General features: G+C 48.5%; 1 protein-coding gene across 3 annotated transcripts in view; it reads left to right on the plus strand.

The window, feature by feature from the left end:
- The window catches only part of GAB3 (GRB2 associated binding protein 3), a 69,708-nt gene that overhangs the window by 36,342 nt on the left and 17,975 nt on the right, over positions 1-15,391 (plus strand). For all 3 annotated transcript variants that reach the window (XM_067304286.1, XM_067304287.1, XM_067304288.1), the window contains exon 2: positions 8,871-9,174. In XM_067304286.1, coding sequence (XP_067160387.1) covers positions 8,871-9,174 — 304 coding nt within the window. The remainder of the gene's footprint in view (positions 1-8,870; positions 9,175-15,391) is intronic.

Here is a 15,391-nt window from a genome sequence, read left to right on the forward strand (position 1 = left end):
GGGACACTGTGCTGGTTCTTTCTCCCTGTTTCTTAAGTAGTTTCTCTAAAAAGCCCAATCCTGCATCCTCAGAAATCAGCAAGAATTTTATTTTCAACTACAGGCCAAAGAGGATGAAAAGCTAACTAAATGACCGGAGGAGTGATACTAAGCCAGACTTGTGGTTTTCCATCCATCAGTCTCTTGCCACTTTACACAGGTGCATATAGATTTCAAATGGGAGAAAAAAAAGCTGCACTACATGTTGGTCAAACCCAAAAGTACAGATATGAGTGCAAAAACGGAGGTGTCTGGCTAAGCATGCTAATTACCAGGAGTGAAGCGCAGCTTCAGGAGCAGGTGTATCCCCGTGACAAGTGAACTACTCTCAACATATGTAGCATGCAATAAGCATGTACGAGTTGTCAAGTGCTTTAAGAGTGAAAAAAGCTCTCTAGAAATTTGAGCTGTGTTCAGGACGATAATAATAATGTCGTTTCAGATATTACACATAAACATGCTGTGGGTGAATATGGAACTAAAACTCTTGGCTGGAGGGTGAATCTGTAAACATCCTCATATAAAGAGTCCTGCCTGTAAGTCTTCACTGTCAGGGAGCTTAAATGCCTGCAGAAATGCAGCAGCAGTCAGAAGGTGTCATTTGGGGGACAGCTTCAAGGAATTAGCGTTTCAGTCCGCCTGCCCTGGGGAAGGAAGAAACGCGCCCCAGAAGAGAGGAGGGCTTTGGGTGGGAAGAGATCCTCCAATGACCTAAAATCACCCCTTCACCTAAAAATGAGCTTTCTTCTGTTGTTGGGAACTCTATTCTGAGCTCAAACCTACTTTACATCTCCATTAGGAGTGAAAAACACAGACAGAATGAAACAGAAGGAGGAGGAGGAGGACGTCCCAGACTTGATTTGTTGTCCACCCCCAGCCTGCCCTGGCCACGTGATGCCACCACCTGGTGTCACACAGCTCCTCGGGCTGTGGGGTGTGGGTCAGCACCCGAGGGCTCTGCAGGCTGGCCAAAACCGCTGTCCCCTTGCCCCATCCCCCTCACCCAGCCCATCCGCACCGCTCCACCCAGGTGACTCCGCACCGGAGCTGCCTGCCTTAGTCTGAAGCTTGGTTCCTCATCAGCTCTCCAGATCCCTTCAGGCTTTGCTTTGTAATGATGCCAAGACAGAAAAATCTCATTTGCTTTCTGAGAGGATGTGAGGCTGTCTTTACCATCTTGTTAGTCCCAGTGAAAAGTTGCCAAGCACAGCGGGGGAATTAGTTTATTTATTTATTAATACCAACTGTGTCTTTTCACTGGCGCCCTGTAGATGCTCTCAAGATCCCTGGTCAGTCCTGGCTGTCTGGTGAAACGAATCCCACTCAGCCACAAGCATCTCGCGGGAGGTGCAGCCCTCAAGGATGCTGTTGTTTTTCTGCCCTGTGATGTCAGTTAATCATGATATCATAACGACTGATCCTTATGCTTTCTATAAATGAACTCCGAGGGGCCTACAGGCATTTGTAGGGCGGCTGTTAACTAGAAAAGCTTCAAGCTGTCAGCACCACTGTGGTTAAAATAGCAGGAAGAATGTGAAAGTTATGCCCTGAGATGACAATGAGTAGGGCTGCTTATTTATTTTGTGTTTGTGTTAGGATTTCTTTGTTAAATGAATCCATTGAAACAAGATTGCCATCCTCAAATCCCTCTCCTGTGGATTTCACAAGTGAGCAAGCAATTCTTCGCTGTAGCAGGCTAGTCTGGGCTGAGGTGCCTGGTCAGCTGCTCTCATCCTGAAGCTCAGGGGCCTTTGCAGGCAGCACGACCACAGCGCCGGCATTTCTCATCTCCGCGAGAGCCCACGAGAGATGCGCTTTGCGCACCGGATAGCCTGGGAAAAAGTGGAGGAGAGGAGGGCACGGCTGCTCACCACCAGCCAGCAGCGTCCTGTCGAGAAACCTCCCCTCGCCACACATGCACAAGGAGCAAGGAGATGACCTGTCGTCCTGCCAATATCCTCCCAGGAAATCCCTAATCAAAAAGTGTGTGAAAAACACACTTCTCATTTCTTCACCACTCTTACAAAGAGACAGAGGACCTGAGTGAAACGACATTTCTTCATCCAAGCATCTGCCTCCTTTCTCCTCCCCCCCCAAAATACAGTGCTATTGTTATTAATTTTACTTGCAGAACTTGTTTTCTCATCATCTTCACGGTTTTCAAGGAATTCAAATGCCAAAGTTTTAAAGTCACTATGACTTTGACCCTTCATGCCCAAATGAACCCATTAGCTTTACAAAGAATCTGCTTGTTTATTAAATAGTGGTGACTCATTCTGTTGCAGATGTTTGTATATGTAAAGCACCATAAATATTATGGATTAGGCTGTAGACTAGGCAATTGGGAATGTGTGCAAGGAAACAGGCAATGCTTGACTTGGGTCTTTTTTTTTTTTATGGCATGTGTCACTTTTTCTACACAAACCACAGGTTTCTTTTGTGAGAAAGAGAAACAAAGGAAACCTCTCCGGTTCTAGAGGACGTCATCTTAGACTCTTTATTACAAAGCTTGCATTGCACATTAGAGCACAGGAAATTTTTAGGTTAGTGTTTTTAGTCAATTAATGTGCCTGTATCACCTTGAAAGGAACAAGGTATTTCCCCTTCGGCTGCACACCCATCGCATCTCCTCTGAGGAAGATTCTTGCTGACTTTCCTGAAATAAGGGCATTTAGAGTCATACTGCAACTACCACAAACAGAAAGACAAGTGACTCAATAAATGACTCACGATGTAGCAGATGGAAATACAGTGTTAGACTCTAGTCTGTCCTGAAATCATGGCATTATAGCTCTCTGCATCGGATGAGCCAGACCACTTTTACCAGTCCCTGTGCAAAGTCTGGGAATCCTGGTTAGCTCAGAGCCCTTTCCCGTCACAGCCAAGTGCTGGCCTCCAGCAGTGTTGACGACATGAGCACCAGGAATTATCCCGCAGCAAACAGAGCTGGGGTGGAGGCAAGCGGGCAGGGAAGGAGAGGAGGGTCAGACCCGTATGGCTGCAGGCTGGGTCCTGCGCACTCGCTGTGGCTCAGGGCTGCATCCAGGCCTGGACCCAGGCAAAGACATCAGCCTCCTGGCACCCACGTAAAGGGAGAAGAACTACTGTAGAAAATTTCTCTTTCTACTCTCAGGGTTAAATTAGTATTACATGCCTGTGGAGGCAGAATAAGGCCCTAAGGGAGGAGTATTTTTCTCTCTTAAATTGGGTATTTATTGATTGTTCTTTCCCAGCCATAAACCATGAGTTTCGGCCTTTTACTGTTGAAGAAATTTGTGAGCTCTGAGTAGAAAATAAGGAGAACCAGACAGCAAGGGAGAAAACATCCAAGTGAAGCACTGAATAACAGGGCAATGGGCAGCGAGCTCGGCTGCCCCCAGAGCGCTGCTCGGGGACACATTAGGAGGGACAAGCAGACAGCCTCGTTAGGCAGAGATTTATTATGCTGCGCTGATGGGACCAACAGCCATGACAGAAATAGCAAAACCATAGGTCCAGCTTGGGGGTTTAGGAGGCCTTTTTCATCTCAGATGTCTGCAAGCAAGTTAATTGAGAGCTATTACGGAGCACCATGGCCGACAGAGATGTGTCAGCCCCTCCACCAGGGTGAGCTGCTGAGCGCTGGCCCTGTCCTCTCGCGACGGGTGGCGCGAAGAGCTCCCGACACACGTCCTCAGCTCTTTGCACACAAGGATGCTTGCTGGGAGCTGGGCCTGAGCCCTTCCTCCTCTCCCAGCGCAAAGCTCCCCCCTGCAGGGTGTTATTCTGCAGCTCCAGCACCTCCTGCCTCCCACGGCAGGGGCAAGTGAGCTTAACTTATATGGCCTTAATAGGCTTAGACATCAGCTGCTCGCAAAGCTGTCTACATATGAATTTTAACTTCCTCTTTTAAATCATTTATAGGAAATGCTATAAAGTTCCGCCTAAATTTTTCCCTAAAATAAGATGCTTAAAAATGGTTCTTAAAAAAAAAAAAGAAAAGAAAAGCTTTGAAAATGTCTTTCTCAAGTGCTGGCACTCCTTCAGGACTGTTATACTGCAGTTCTGCTGGTTCCTTGTCCCAGGGATGCCTCCGTGGCTCAGGGCAGCAGCGCCACAGCATGTAGCAGGAGGAGCTCTGCGCTCACCGATGCATCCAGACCTCAACCAGCCGCTCCAGAGAAACCATGTCAGACCCTTTTCACATTGCCTTTGCAGCTCAGTCTTTCCAACAGTGTTTGATGAGAGCTGTCCCGTTTCCAATCCTCCCCTTCATGAACCTCCAGTCTTGTCTTTCAGCATCAGACTTGGCCGCTGCTGGCCTGGAGATGACCGCTCACTGTTTGCCCACCAGAAAGCGGGGCCGCAGAACGAGGCAGCAGCACACACCCGCTGTTTATTCTGTTCCCTCTTGTAATCCCCTTCGCCTCACTCTGTAAAATTAAGATTATCCTCATGGGGGAGTTGTGAGCATTAATTTAGCTAGTAAAGAATTTTAAGTGTGTCGGCTATTTTGTGCTTTATTATTAGAACCAGCAAAAATCAAAAAAACTCACAGGGCAAACTATTTCAGGCCAATCTACTTCATTTAGCTCGTATGTGCTCTAATTAATTACCCAGATCTCAGATACTGGGCATATTGTACATATAAATGAAAACACGCTCCCCAGATAAAAGCTAAGTGATTAAGTTCTTTGGCTAAAACTTTCCCACATAGGCACTCCACTCCCATCCTGGTGTTGTTTACTAGCTAGCTGGTTTTTTGGCACAATATAGGTTTGCTTGTGGCCTGTTTTATCTGACACCACAGATTACAACACCCTCAAGGCGCAGCAAACATTCACACGTAATAGTAGCACTTCTTAAACCTCACACCCCTTATTCAGCAGAAGCAGAGAAGTCAGATTGTGGAAGCAGTGATCTCTTTCTTAAAAATCCTACTGAAATGGAAACAGAGCTATTCCTCTTCTCTCCAGAAGTGGCTATGGAATTCCTGAAGTGAAAAATTCACAAGCCAGAAGAAAACACTGGTATCTTGTGTTGCACAGAGCAATGTGCTGGCATCCAACCAACACTGCTGCAAATTCCTTCTTCCTTTTGGCAGTGAACTATTCCACTTACGAAGGGCAGATGAAAATTGTTCTAGATTTATGTTGGCTCTTGTCTGATTGTAGTTGTGCTTTCTGATAAAGACTTCTCTCCAATGCCAACAAAGCTTTGAAGGACATATAAACATATCATCATTGTATCATTCCTTCATCAAGAAGGAACTAATTTCAAGAGGCCCCAAAATAGATGTAATATTTCTTCTGGCGCTTAGATCCTTTCAATAGTACAAGTGACAAACCCAGGATGAATCCCAGGAATGGCTTACTATTTAAGTATATAGGTTGCTTCATCTAAACCATAGGAGGCCAATCTTTCTCCCTTAAATTGATCTAAATTCTCTTACAAATTTGGCAGCATATTCAATTCCAAACTAAATAGTTTCCTTTCCAGACATTGTGGAATCTGATCAGCTGAAATAAATCTCTCTTTGCCCTGTTGCAGCACTCTGACCCTGCTGGTGTCTGAGGTGCCCTGGTCAGGGCCAAGCTTTGCACCGGTTCAGAGGCGTGCTCCGGTTGCACGCTGACACCGTGGGGAGGCTGTTCCTCCAGGCAGGGCCTTGCGGTGGCAGCAGCTCTGTGCATGGAGGACACGAGGAGGAACATGCTTCAGCAGAACAAGTGCCGGCAGCGGGGCTGGCCTGTCCCTTGGGGCGCCATGGGCCCGGGGCTGTGGCAGCCCCATGGGGAGCCGCCCCACGCACTGCCCATGTGGGTGCCCTGTACATCACCCTCTCGGCCTGATGAGACAGCATTCTGGGGCCAGCGGGTTCAAGGCGAGGCATTGAACTTCCAGGCAAGTTCAATGTGCAGCATTTGGGTTCAGTGCTGGGTCCCCTTCCAAGGGGGAAAGAGGACATTTAGTTCATTGCAGGCAAATGTCAGGGAAATTAGGAGGATATTTGACTCTTGGAGAAGGTTGCCTTTGGTGTGTCAAACACTGCTTTGCATTTCCAACAGAGCAGGGTGAGTACTGTGTACTGGCGACAGCAAACCAGCTCACGTCCACCTTGCACTGGAGCCATGGGCACCTTGGAAGCTCAGCACATCTATGCTCAGCATTGCAGAGCGTGCAAAAATATTTTGGGGTACAAATTTGTTTTGCAAGTAAAGGCACATATTGGTGAAAGTTTCAGAAGAGAAATGAGCTCTTAAGAGGGAGGTGACAGTGGTGGGGCGGACTATATAAATGGGAGAAGAGGTGAAAAAGTTGGTCCTTAGACCCTGTTAATGCAGGTAGCCATGTCAGCAGCTGATTCACCCCTCTGGGCTCAGCTCCCACGTCCCCTGGAGCTGCTGCCGCCACGCTGCCCGGCCTCGCCTCGCCTCGCCTCGCCTCCCCTCCCCTCCCCTCCCTTCCGTCCTTGGCAGGGCTTGTACACAGGTGATCTCCATCCCATTTCCATCAGGAGCCAGATGGATTTAACTGGCTGGGAGGTGGTGGTGGGCTGCTTTGCTAGCGGAGTAGGGGGGTGGGAATCTTGTGGGCTCATTCCACCCTGCCATGGGCAGCCCACCATCCTGGTAGGGAAAGGAGCAGATCTCTGGTGCTTTATAGCTCCTGGAGCCCTTCTCTTCTTGTCTGATGTTGTGTTAGGGAGCCTGCCCTGAGGTGTCCGTGGGTGGTGTGTCAAGTGTGTACGGTGCTTGGGCTGCAAGTGGCAGATGCTGGATCTGCCTGGGGCTATAAAATACAGGATAAGTGCTGGGCTGTGTTCTCCTAGTGAAACTTGCTAGTCAGGAAAGTGTTTTCTCCCTTAAACATTTTCACTCTGTTTTTATTTTCTTTGCTTTCTTTTTCTTCTTTCTCCTTGGCTGCTATAAAATTTGACTTGCCTGGATATCTCAGATATCTCAGTAATCTTCAGTTTACCTCTGAATTTACTGTTGAAAGTAACAGAGGCCAAATCACCTTCAAACTTCAACAGGTCAGGAGGGTGAGACTTAGTCTTGTTTGTGCAATACACTTTGCACCTCACCTGTGCTTCCTGCCTGTTCACGATTTGGCCCCTTAAAAAAAACAAAAAAACAAAAAAACCCCCCCACTCTTTTACACAGGTTGATACATGCTTGTTCAGTCTTGCAAGAGCTCCATCTGCAATGTTTTATTCTCTGGCTCTTGTGTATTGGCTTTGGAGAATCTTTTCCTTTCAGGGCGGAGTAAGGTTCTGCCTAGCTGAATGGATGTACTTTTAGATGAACTGTTGGCTGAATATTTCCTTACAGCATTTTGCTCGTGCGTGTCTGATAGAGTCCATCAGTCTGGAAGAGGGATTCAGGATCTTTCACACTGAGTTGTGTCTGTCTCAAAAGGACTTGAGAATATTAACAAACATGAAAAGCTTCACTGCACTGCAAGGAAGTCTCTTTTGCATGAAAAACTATTTTTTTGGATAAATGGCTGGGTTTTTCTGTTGATCGTTTTAACTATCATTGTACCCACTGGATCTCAGTTTCAGCGAAATCTGTAGCACCTGCTTGATCCCAAAGTGTGCAAGATTTTGCCAATACTGAGTTTTATTCTGTAGTGAAAAGACATTTTGCAAAAGCTCAGGTAGAGAGGTTATTTTAGCTGTTTTTGTGGTTGTTCAGATGTTTTTTTTCCGGTGAACTTTTGACTCTTGTGAAGACAATTAAAGCAGCTGGTGCCTGTGTAGCTGTGGCAGGCACTTGGGCTGTGTGTGAGCACCATCTCTCTTCCTTGGCTGCTGCCAGAACTGGGGCACCTTCAGCATCAGCTTCAGTTCCCTCCCTCTGCCAGCTGCTGAGGCCTTCTGGTTTGGAGGCGGTTTTATCCAATCACACTCTTTATGGAGTTTGGTGAGGGGAAAGCTCCTAACATCTTATTTCAGCTTTTTTTCTGTGTAACGGAGGTCAGGATGGATTTCTTCTGGCCCTCGAAGTAAGTATGTTGGTGACAGCTGTAATCAACACAGAGGCTTTTATACTGTTGATGAACCAAAACAGCTGCTGAATAAAAAGGGAAAAAAGTCTTATTTTGTTCCTAGAATCTTGCATATAGCTTAATAAAGTGATACAGCATCCCAGTCCTCACAGGGTTTTGTCTAACCCTGTATGTCATCCATACGTTCATGCACAGACCCAAAAGATGTGTATGTTTACTGATTTTGATTTGGGTTGACGGAGTCCCTCCAGGCAGTATCTGTGTAAATAGATGTGCTGGAACATCTTGAAGTTTCCTGTTTAACTTTTTAGCACCGCAACTCCCTTAAGGTTTGTTTTCGGCTTTCAGAAGTAACTGACAGCTCATTAACAGCTTCTTATTAGCACTGAAAATGGTCTGAGGGAAGCTGTCCAGGTCATCTGGAAGCCTTGTCTTTACTAGGCAAAGGTGTTTGTTGCCAGGAGTTAACTAATATGCTACGACACGTGGTACAGTCCTAAACATTTTTATTTCACTAAAAAAGTGTTCTAACCTCTTTTTTTCACATATGGTAACTAATGCAGGTGACGTATCAGACTTGTGCATACGCATTGCTTGCAGGTTGAGGGCCATGTTATGGAGAAGTTGAGTTCACCTTAACCTCCTAACTGTTAAAAGTGGCAACTCTGCCTTTCTTCCTATCACAAAAGCAAGCTAATGGCAAGCATTTCAGAGTCACAATTCAGCCAGGTTATTAAAATAACAATAAAACCAAAAAGAAAATGTGCCTGTTCAGGCTGATTGACATGATGTGGCTGGCAGTCAGAAGGCTAAAAGGAACCTGTCTGTGCCTTCTGCAGGCATGGCGCAAGCGCTGGTTCGTGCTACGCAGAGGCCGCATGAGTGGGAACCCGGACGTGCTGGAGTACTACAGGAACAACCACTCCAAGAAACCCATTCGCATCATCGACCTCAATGAGTGTGAAGTGCTGAAACACTCGGGGCCCAACTTTATCAAGAAGGAATTTCAGAACAACTTTGTCTTCATTGTGAGAACCACCTATCGCACCTTCTACCTGGTAGCCAAAACCGAGGAAGAGATGCAGATCTGGGTGCACAACATCAGCCAGATCTGTAATTTTGGGCATTTAGAAGATGGCACAGGTAGGATCATGATCATGCTTATTTTAGGGTTTGGGAGGATGATCTATTCTTAGGCTCTTTCATAGCAGCACACAGGAAGTATAGACCTTGCCAGCTGGTTTGGGAGGGCAGGTAATGTGGGGCTTTATATTTCTCATAGCTTCACACAGCACTGAGATTCTGCTAAACCCTGATTTAAAAGTTATCAGGGATCTAATTTCTGTTAGGTAAAAATAGTAGCTGGACACTTGGTCTCACTTCGATGAACCAATTCCTGCTAGAATAAACAGCAGGTCCTTAATAAGAAAAGGTGTTGTTTATGTGAAAAGCTGACTGAGCATTATCTTCTGGGGCCTTTTATTTCATTACATATCCCATATTTATTTAGTTTGGCTTAATGTAAAACACCTGTTCCAAAAAAGAGAAAGTGTCCTGCAAAACTCACATTTTCTCAGGCTTTGCTAGATGTGGAATGTAGATAGATTTGTGTGTGTATGTACATATATAAATCAATGACAAAAATACTGAGCTATCTTAGTCTATTAATGAGAAGAAAAATAAAGAAAAGGCAGAGGACAGGAGAGTGTTAGTGTGTGTCTAGACTTAAGAGATGGTCTTGCTGGTGAAGCATATAGGAAGCCTGTTTGCCAAGGCTTACACCTGTATATACTCACTAGGGTGAATGTGCTGGAACACTTCCAAGAATTAGCTGCTCCAAAATGGATCTAGCCAGTAGTTAATGCCGGGACCCCTATCATTAACTTACCTTTCAAATGAGAAAATCGGGCTCAGATAACAGCAATCTGTCTTTCCCTTGACATTTCCAAGGGGCAGATACAGCAGCAATTTGAGAGCTTCATAGGAAGTGACTCAGAATGAAGTCCTTCACCATGATAAAAGCCAGCGCAAGAGCAGAAGAGGGTGGTGATGAGGGGGCTCAGCCTCATCAGAGATAACTGGGAAAGGACAGCAATATGTTTCAGGGTGTCAATGTGGCAGGGTGGATCACCCTGCCCTGGTCTTCACGCTGCTGCGGCCTGACTGCTACTGGTGCATGCAACTGCTGTGTAGACATACCATAGCCCTGTAACTTGAAAGGAAACAAAAGGCCACAATGAGATGTTTTATTTTAATCTATCCTGGTTCCTGGCCTTCTTTAATCTTCTCTTCAGTAGTTTATTCTGAGGGGAAATGGAAGGGAGTGGGAAGTGCTCTGCAGTGTTCCTGTTATAAATCTGAGGTCTGCTGTTTTTGCATTCGGTTTAGAGACCACCAGGAAAACTTGCTGACATTTTTATGTGCCACTGCAAACTGCCCGTGCATGCAACTAGCAAGCTAGAACCTAAACGCAGTGCTATGAGCCGGTAGCTGTGTGGGGATTGGAGCCAATAGCTCTTTACAGCTTGGATGTAATTAAGGACCGTTCAGAAACCCACTTGCCCATGCTAAAACTGTGATGTGTTGTCTTGCATTGCCACTTTCACTGTGGCATTGTTTTAGATGTACTTTCAGCAAGTGGTCTGAAACGAAGGTAAGTCTTTCCGTGCAAAACAAAGAAAAGAGGAAAAATAACTTACATCCTTGTGTCACAAACAGATAGGTAGACTTCTGCCGGCACTGCGTGTTGAGGGTGTGCACAGGGAGATGTGATCTGTGGAGGATCGGAGGAGCCGAGGCAGCAGCTGTCCCTAGCATAGATGCATTTATACTGGGAAACCTGTATTCGGTTACACCAGTGGAGCGCAGCATTGCCCATGCAGCTGCTTTATGCCCGGGCGGTGCTTGGAGAGGGTCACAGAGTGGTGTTCCTCTCCCAGCAAAGATTGCCAGGGTAGACGCTGACAGATGAGAAGTGACAGCTCTTGCTGCAGCAGTTTGAAAAGTTGACATTGCAGCTTTCTACACTGTTCCTCAAGGCGAATGTTGTCCCCAAAGTTGTCCAATAGTGCAGAGCGTTTGCCTTGGTTCAGTATAGTCTGGCACCTGAACTTACAGCCCTCACCACAACCAAGTGTAAGCTAAGCTCCCAGAAATGCACTTATCATTTGCCTACAGAAAAATAGCTCATAGGCTCTTGTTTATCCTGCATCTCCTGCTGGTGTGGTCTGGTCTGGGGCATATTCTGGTCAGGCTGCAGGGCACATTCAGATCTTATTTATATCCAGCGCTCTGATTTAAGTCTGCACCATTTCACAGGTTGCACATCACATTTCAAACAGTTGCTAATTGCTTGAGCTTTTTGGAAGCACCTAAATCCCCCAAGTGCCTGTAGGTTTAAACAAATTGCCCTTAAAAATTAACATAAGAAGAGAAAAGGTCTATTAAATGCCATATGCTTTTTTAAATTGAATGCTACTGTGTTTAAAAAAAAAAAGTCCCTGAAATGAATCATCAAAAGAAAGACACATCAATTGCAAGAAAGTTTAATAAGCTGTTCTGTGTATTAAAATGAATCTCAAAGCCAATATTACATTGTGAAATCAATCATTCTTAATCCTTGCATCTTTTCGCAAATTTGCTGTGACTTTGGGGCCAAAACCAAATCTCATGCTTTCTCTGCTTAAGACACATGAAGTGCAGTCACAGGATTACACAGTGACTCAGCTCTAAACACGGGCCATTTGCTCATAGTCCTGTCCAGTGGCAAAAAAGCTGGATTAATAGCTGGGTCCTAGTTATCATAGGCTGCTAATATGACATTTAAGCAGACAGACAGAGACCCAAGTCAGTGAAACCCCTGCTGGTCTGGTAAGGCCAGCCCAGACACCTCTTTTTTAGTCAACAAAGAGCGGAGCCAGCCGAGAGTCGGAGAAGAGAAACGCGAGCTGCAGACAGATGTCAGGAAGCACCTGGGCGGGCGGCTGCAGGAAGGGCTCGCCAGGCTGAGCCGTTCGCGCAGCCGCGGCGAGCCGTGCCGCTTGCTGGTGATGCTCAAAATGACAGGGAGCAAGCCGGCACCTCCAGGGGAGGCTGGCTGGAGGAGGAGGCGGCCCTTTCCCTATTTTCCTACCCTTCCTACATAAAAACCTGCCTCTGGCAAAGCAGTGAATCCTTTGGAGCTGCTGCTTTTGCGGTGTGGAGGGCAGAAGTGTGGGTCGAAGGAGCACGGTGATGGGCACCAGGAGGGGATCCCCTGCCCAGTAGCCGCAGGATCCCTACGGGCCTGGTGGAGCCATCATTCCCCTCGCAGCAGGCATACCGGCGGCAAAGGCAGCCACGCTGGGGGTCAGCAGGAGGCTCAGAGCACAGGCTGGGTGGAGAAGAGGGCGAGGAGAGCATGCGACGACATGGCCGTGGGACTCCATGGGCACGCTCTATCCCATACGCAAGCCAAAACTACGATGGATTGGCACAGCGCGATATGACAGCTTTTCATTGGAGAAACTGTTGTGAAGGTTGCTTAGCCTTTTTCATTAGGAAGCCTTGCTTTTAGAGATTACAGCTGAGCATTAAGTGCTCCCCCAGGCTGTGCCTTGGCAGGCAGCACCTAAACCCAAGGGGGATCCTCCGTCTTGAAATCCCTCCAGGTGCACCCAGCACCCACTAGCGCCTGCGGAGCCGCAGCAGAGCTCCCGGTGCAACGCGCACCCTTGCCCCCGCGGCTGCCGCTGCCTGCCTGCCTGTGAGCTCCTCGCCAGCAGTGTCTTTGCCCCCTTAAGGCTCTCCCGTTTGCCTGCCGATGCGCGCGGCCATGCCAGGGTGTGGGAATGGCGCGGTCCCTGTGGCTTCCCGCAGAGCCAGGGCCCAGAGCAGCTGGGAGCCGCCGCGCTCTCTGTGCGGAGGCGCTTTGCTCTCAGGACGCCCCTCTCTGTGCCCTCTCCATTCCCACGAGGTCGGCGAGCAGCCCAGGAGGCTCTGCTGGGCATGGGATGGGAGCGGGACAGCCCTTCCCTGCCCTTGCTGGAGGCCAGGCGAGGTACGAGGTGTTTCCACCTCTGCAGCGAGCGGGACGCCCTGCAGCACAGCTCCTGCTGCCCCTAGACAGTGCCGGCCGGTGGCGGCAGGGAGAAACCCTCCATGTCTCTGAACGGTGGCCCCGCGCTGCCGGGAAAGCCGCTGCACAGGAGGCCAGGAAGCGAGCGGCCCCGGAGGCTGAGCTCGCCGGCAGCCTCCCCTGCAAGCCCCCGCAGCTGCCCTCGCTCCCAGACAGCCCATCAGCCCCATCCTCGTGCTGCTCCGTGCCCGAGGAAGCGGCCGAAGCCGCCGCTGCCTTGCTGGCGAACAGAGGGAGGAGGGTGAGCGGCCCCCAACTGCTCTCCGCACTCGCACTGGAGAAAATGGACGTGCATAATTTATTCTCCCCAGCTGCTGCTGCAGTGTAACTTTAATGCACGCCGATTTGGTTACCGGCAGGGCTGGCAGGGGCTGGCCCGTGCTGTTCGGAGCCGGCTGCAATCTCCGAGCGCCCTGAAGGTTAGAAAAGGGCACGGCCGTGCTGTCCCTGTCCCTGCAGCGCCCTGCGGGTACCATGTGCTCAGTCCTTCCTGATGGGATAATCTGAGGCTAAAGCCTGCGAGTACCAGATGGAGTTCAGGCCTGCTACTTCTGTTTGTGCTAATAACCCAGAATGTCATTAATTTATCTTTCTTGCATGCATTGAGGATGCATTGAGGGTTGTTTTTTTTTAATATGTGGTCAGATGGTGACGTGCATACATTTTTCCTGAGATCCCTACAGAATTAGCCCAGTACATATTTGATCTTTCTCAGTTTACAAGCCAGCTCTTTAAGTCCAAGATATGAAAACTGAGTTACCATCTTAGCCAGCAGAATAGGAAGGGAAAAATTATTTTGCCTGTTTGGAAGTTTTCAGCCATCAACCCAACTTTCCAAACACGAAACCCCATAAAAGCATGATAACTAGGGTGAATAGCGCTGCTGAAGTCCTGCTGCTGTAAGCACCTGCTTAAAATTCAGCAGATGTTTTGTTGAATAAGCTCAAATTTAAGCATGTGCTTACATGCTTTGCTGAAGGGGGATCTACCATGACCCCTTAGGGCCAAAGTTAACTAGAGGAGACAGCAATGAGTCAATACGGGTAGAGGGGAAGGAAAGAGCTGGCTCCCTCCCCCACCGCTTGCTCAATTTAAAGGGATGAGCCATGGGGCAATTCTAAAAATTGTTAGTTTAACAGGCACTCGGCTCTGCTTGTTTCCTCACAGGTTTCCCTACGTATTTTACTCTACTGACTTTGCTGTGCTAGCAAAAATGATGAGCTTTTTTCCTAATCTTTTGATTTAGACCAGAAAGATGATGGGGTAAAGTCCGATGTGTAAGTCTGGGTTCACAGGAGGTTTTTGTCTGCCTTTAGTGATGTATTTTAGCAATGTCCAGTAGTTGTGTCTTGGAAGCCGTCTCCATCCCCCTTGATCTGCTTGCGCATGTATCCAGGGCCTCCCAGGACTGAGGTGACGGCCGCAGCCAAGTACGGTGCAAGGACTTGTTGACGCGTTTGAGCTGGGCGCTAGGCAAAAGCTGCCGGAGGATCTCAGGATCTCCCTGGTTCATGCAGGATCTGGCCTGCAACACACACAGGCAGTCAGGGAGTCGTCCCCAGTGTTTTAAGCAAATTCTGCACATCAGAATTACAGAAATCTCCTTTCTTGCTAGGCTTGGAAGCGTGCTTTGGCTTGGCTTGGCTTTATCAACAGGCTCTGGGTTTTGTATTTGTTTGGTTTTGCTGTGGGTTTATTTATTTTGAAGAAGGATGTTGCAGCTTTGCCTGGGGCGGTGTCTGCACTCTGGCTAGAGACGGGTGCCTGCCGCTTGCACCGGCGCGTGGGCACCCAGTCCCGCGCAGCCCCGCTGGGGAGCCACGCGCAGCAACCTCATCGGGAGAGGAGTGTGTACGCCCCAAGTGAGGCTGGTGCCTCCCGGCACTGCTGGCCGGGAGCACTGGGAGGAGCAGGCAGCTGCTGGGGAGCTGCTCCATAAAAAATACCCCAAAGCTGCCTGCAGGGAGATGTCTGACTTGCACTTGGGGTTCAGTTTCACATCTAAATTCCCCAAAAGCTGGGCCAGAGGCAGTGCTTGGCCCCAGCTCCACGCTTCACCTGCGGGTGATAGACTGCGTTGCTGCAGCTCTCGGCCTGCATCGTAGATTTGCTGCCGTCTCTCTGCCCCAGGAATGGAAAGGGGGGACTGGAGGGTGATTCCCTGCCTCCCGCAGCCTAGAAATGTTCCCAGTTGTCTCAGCAGCCAGGTCCGGCGGGGCCTGGACATCGCTGGCAACGAGGGAG

The sequence above is a fragment of the Apteryx mantelli genome, chromosome 13 (assembly GCF_036417845.1).
Source record: "Apteryx mantelli isolate bAptMan1 chromosome 13, bAptMan1.hap1, whole genome shotgun sequence".
Classification (NCBI taxonomy): domain Eukaryota; kingdom Metazoa; phylum Chordata; class Aves; order Apterygiformes; family Apterygidae; genus Apteryx; species Apteryx mantelli.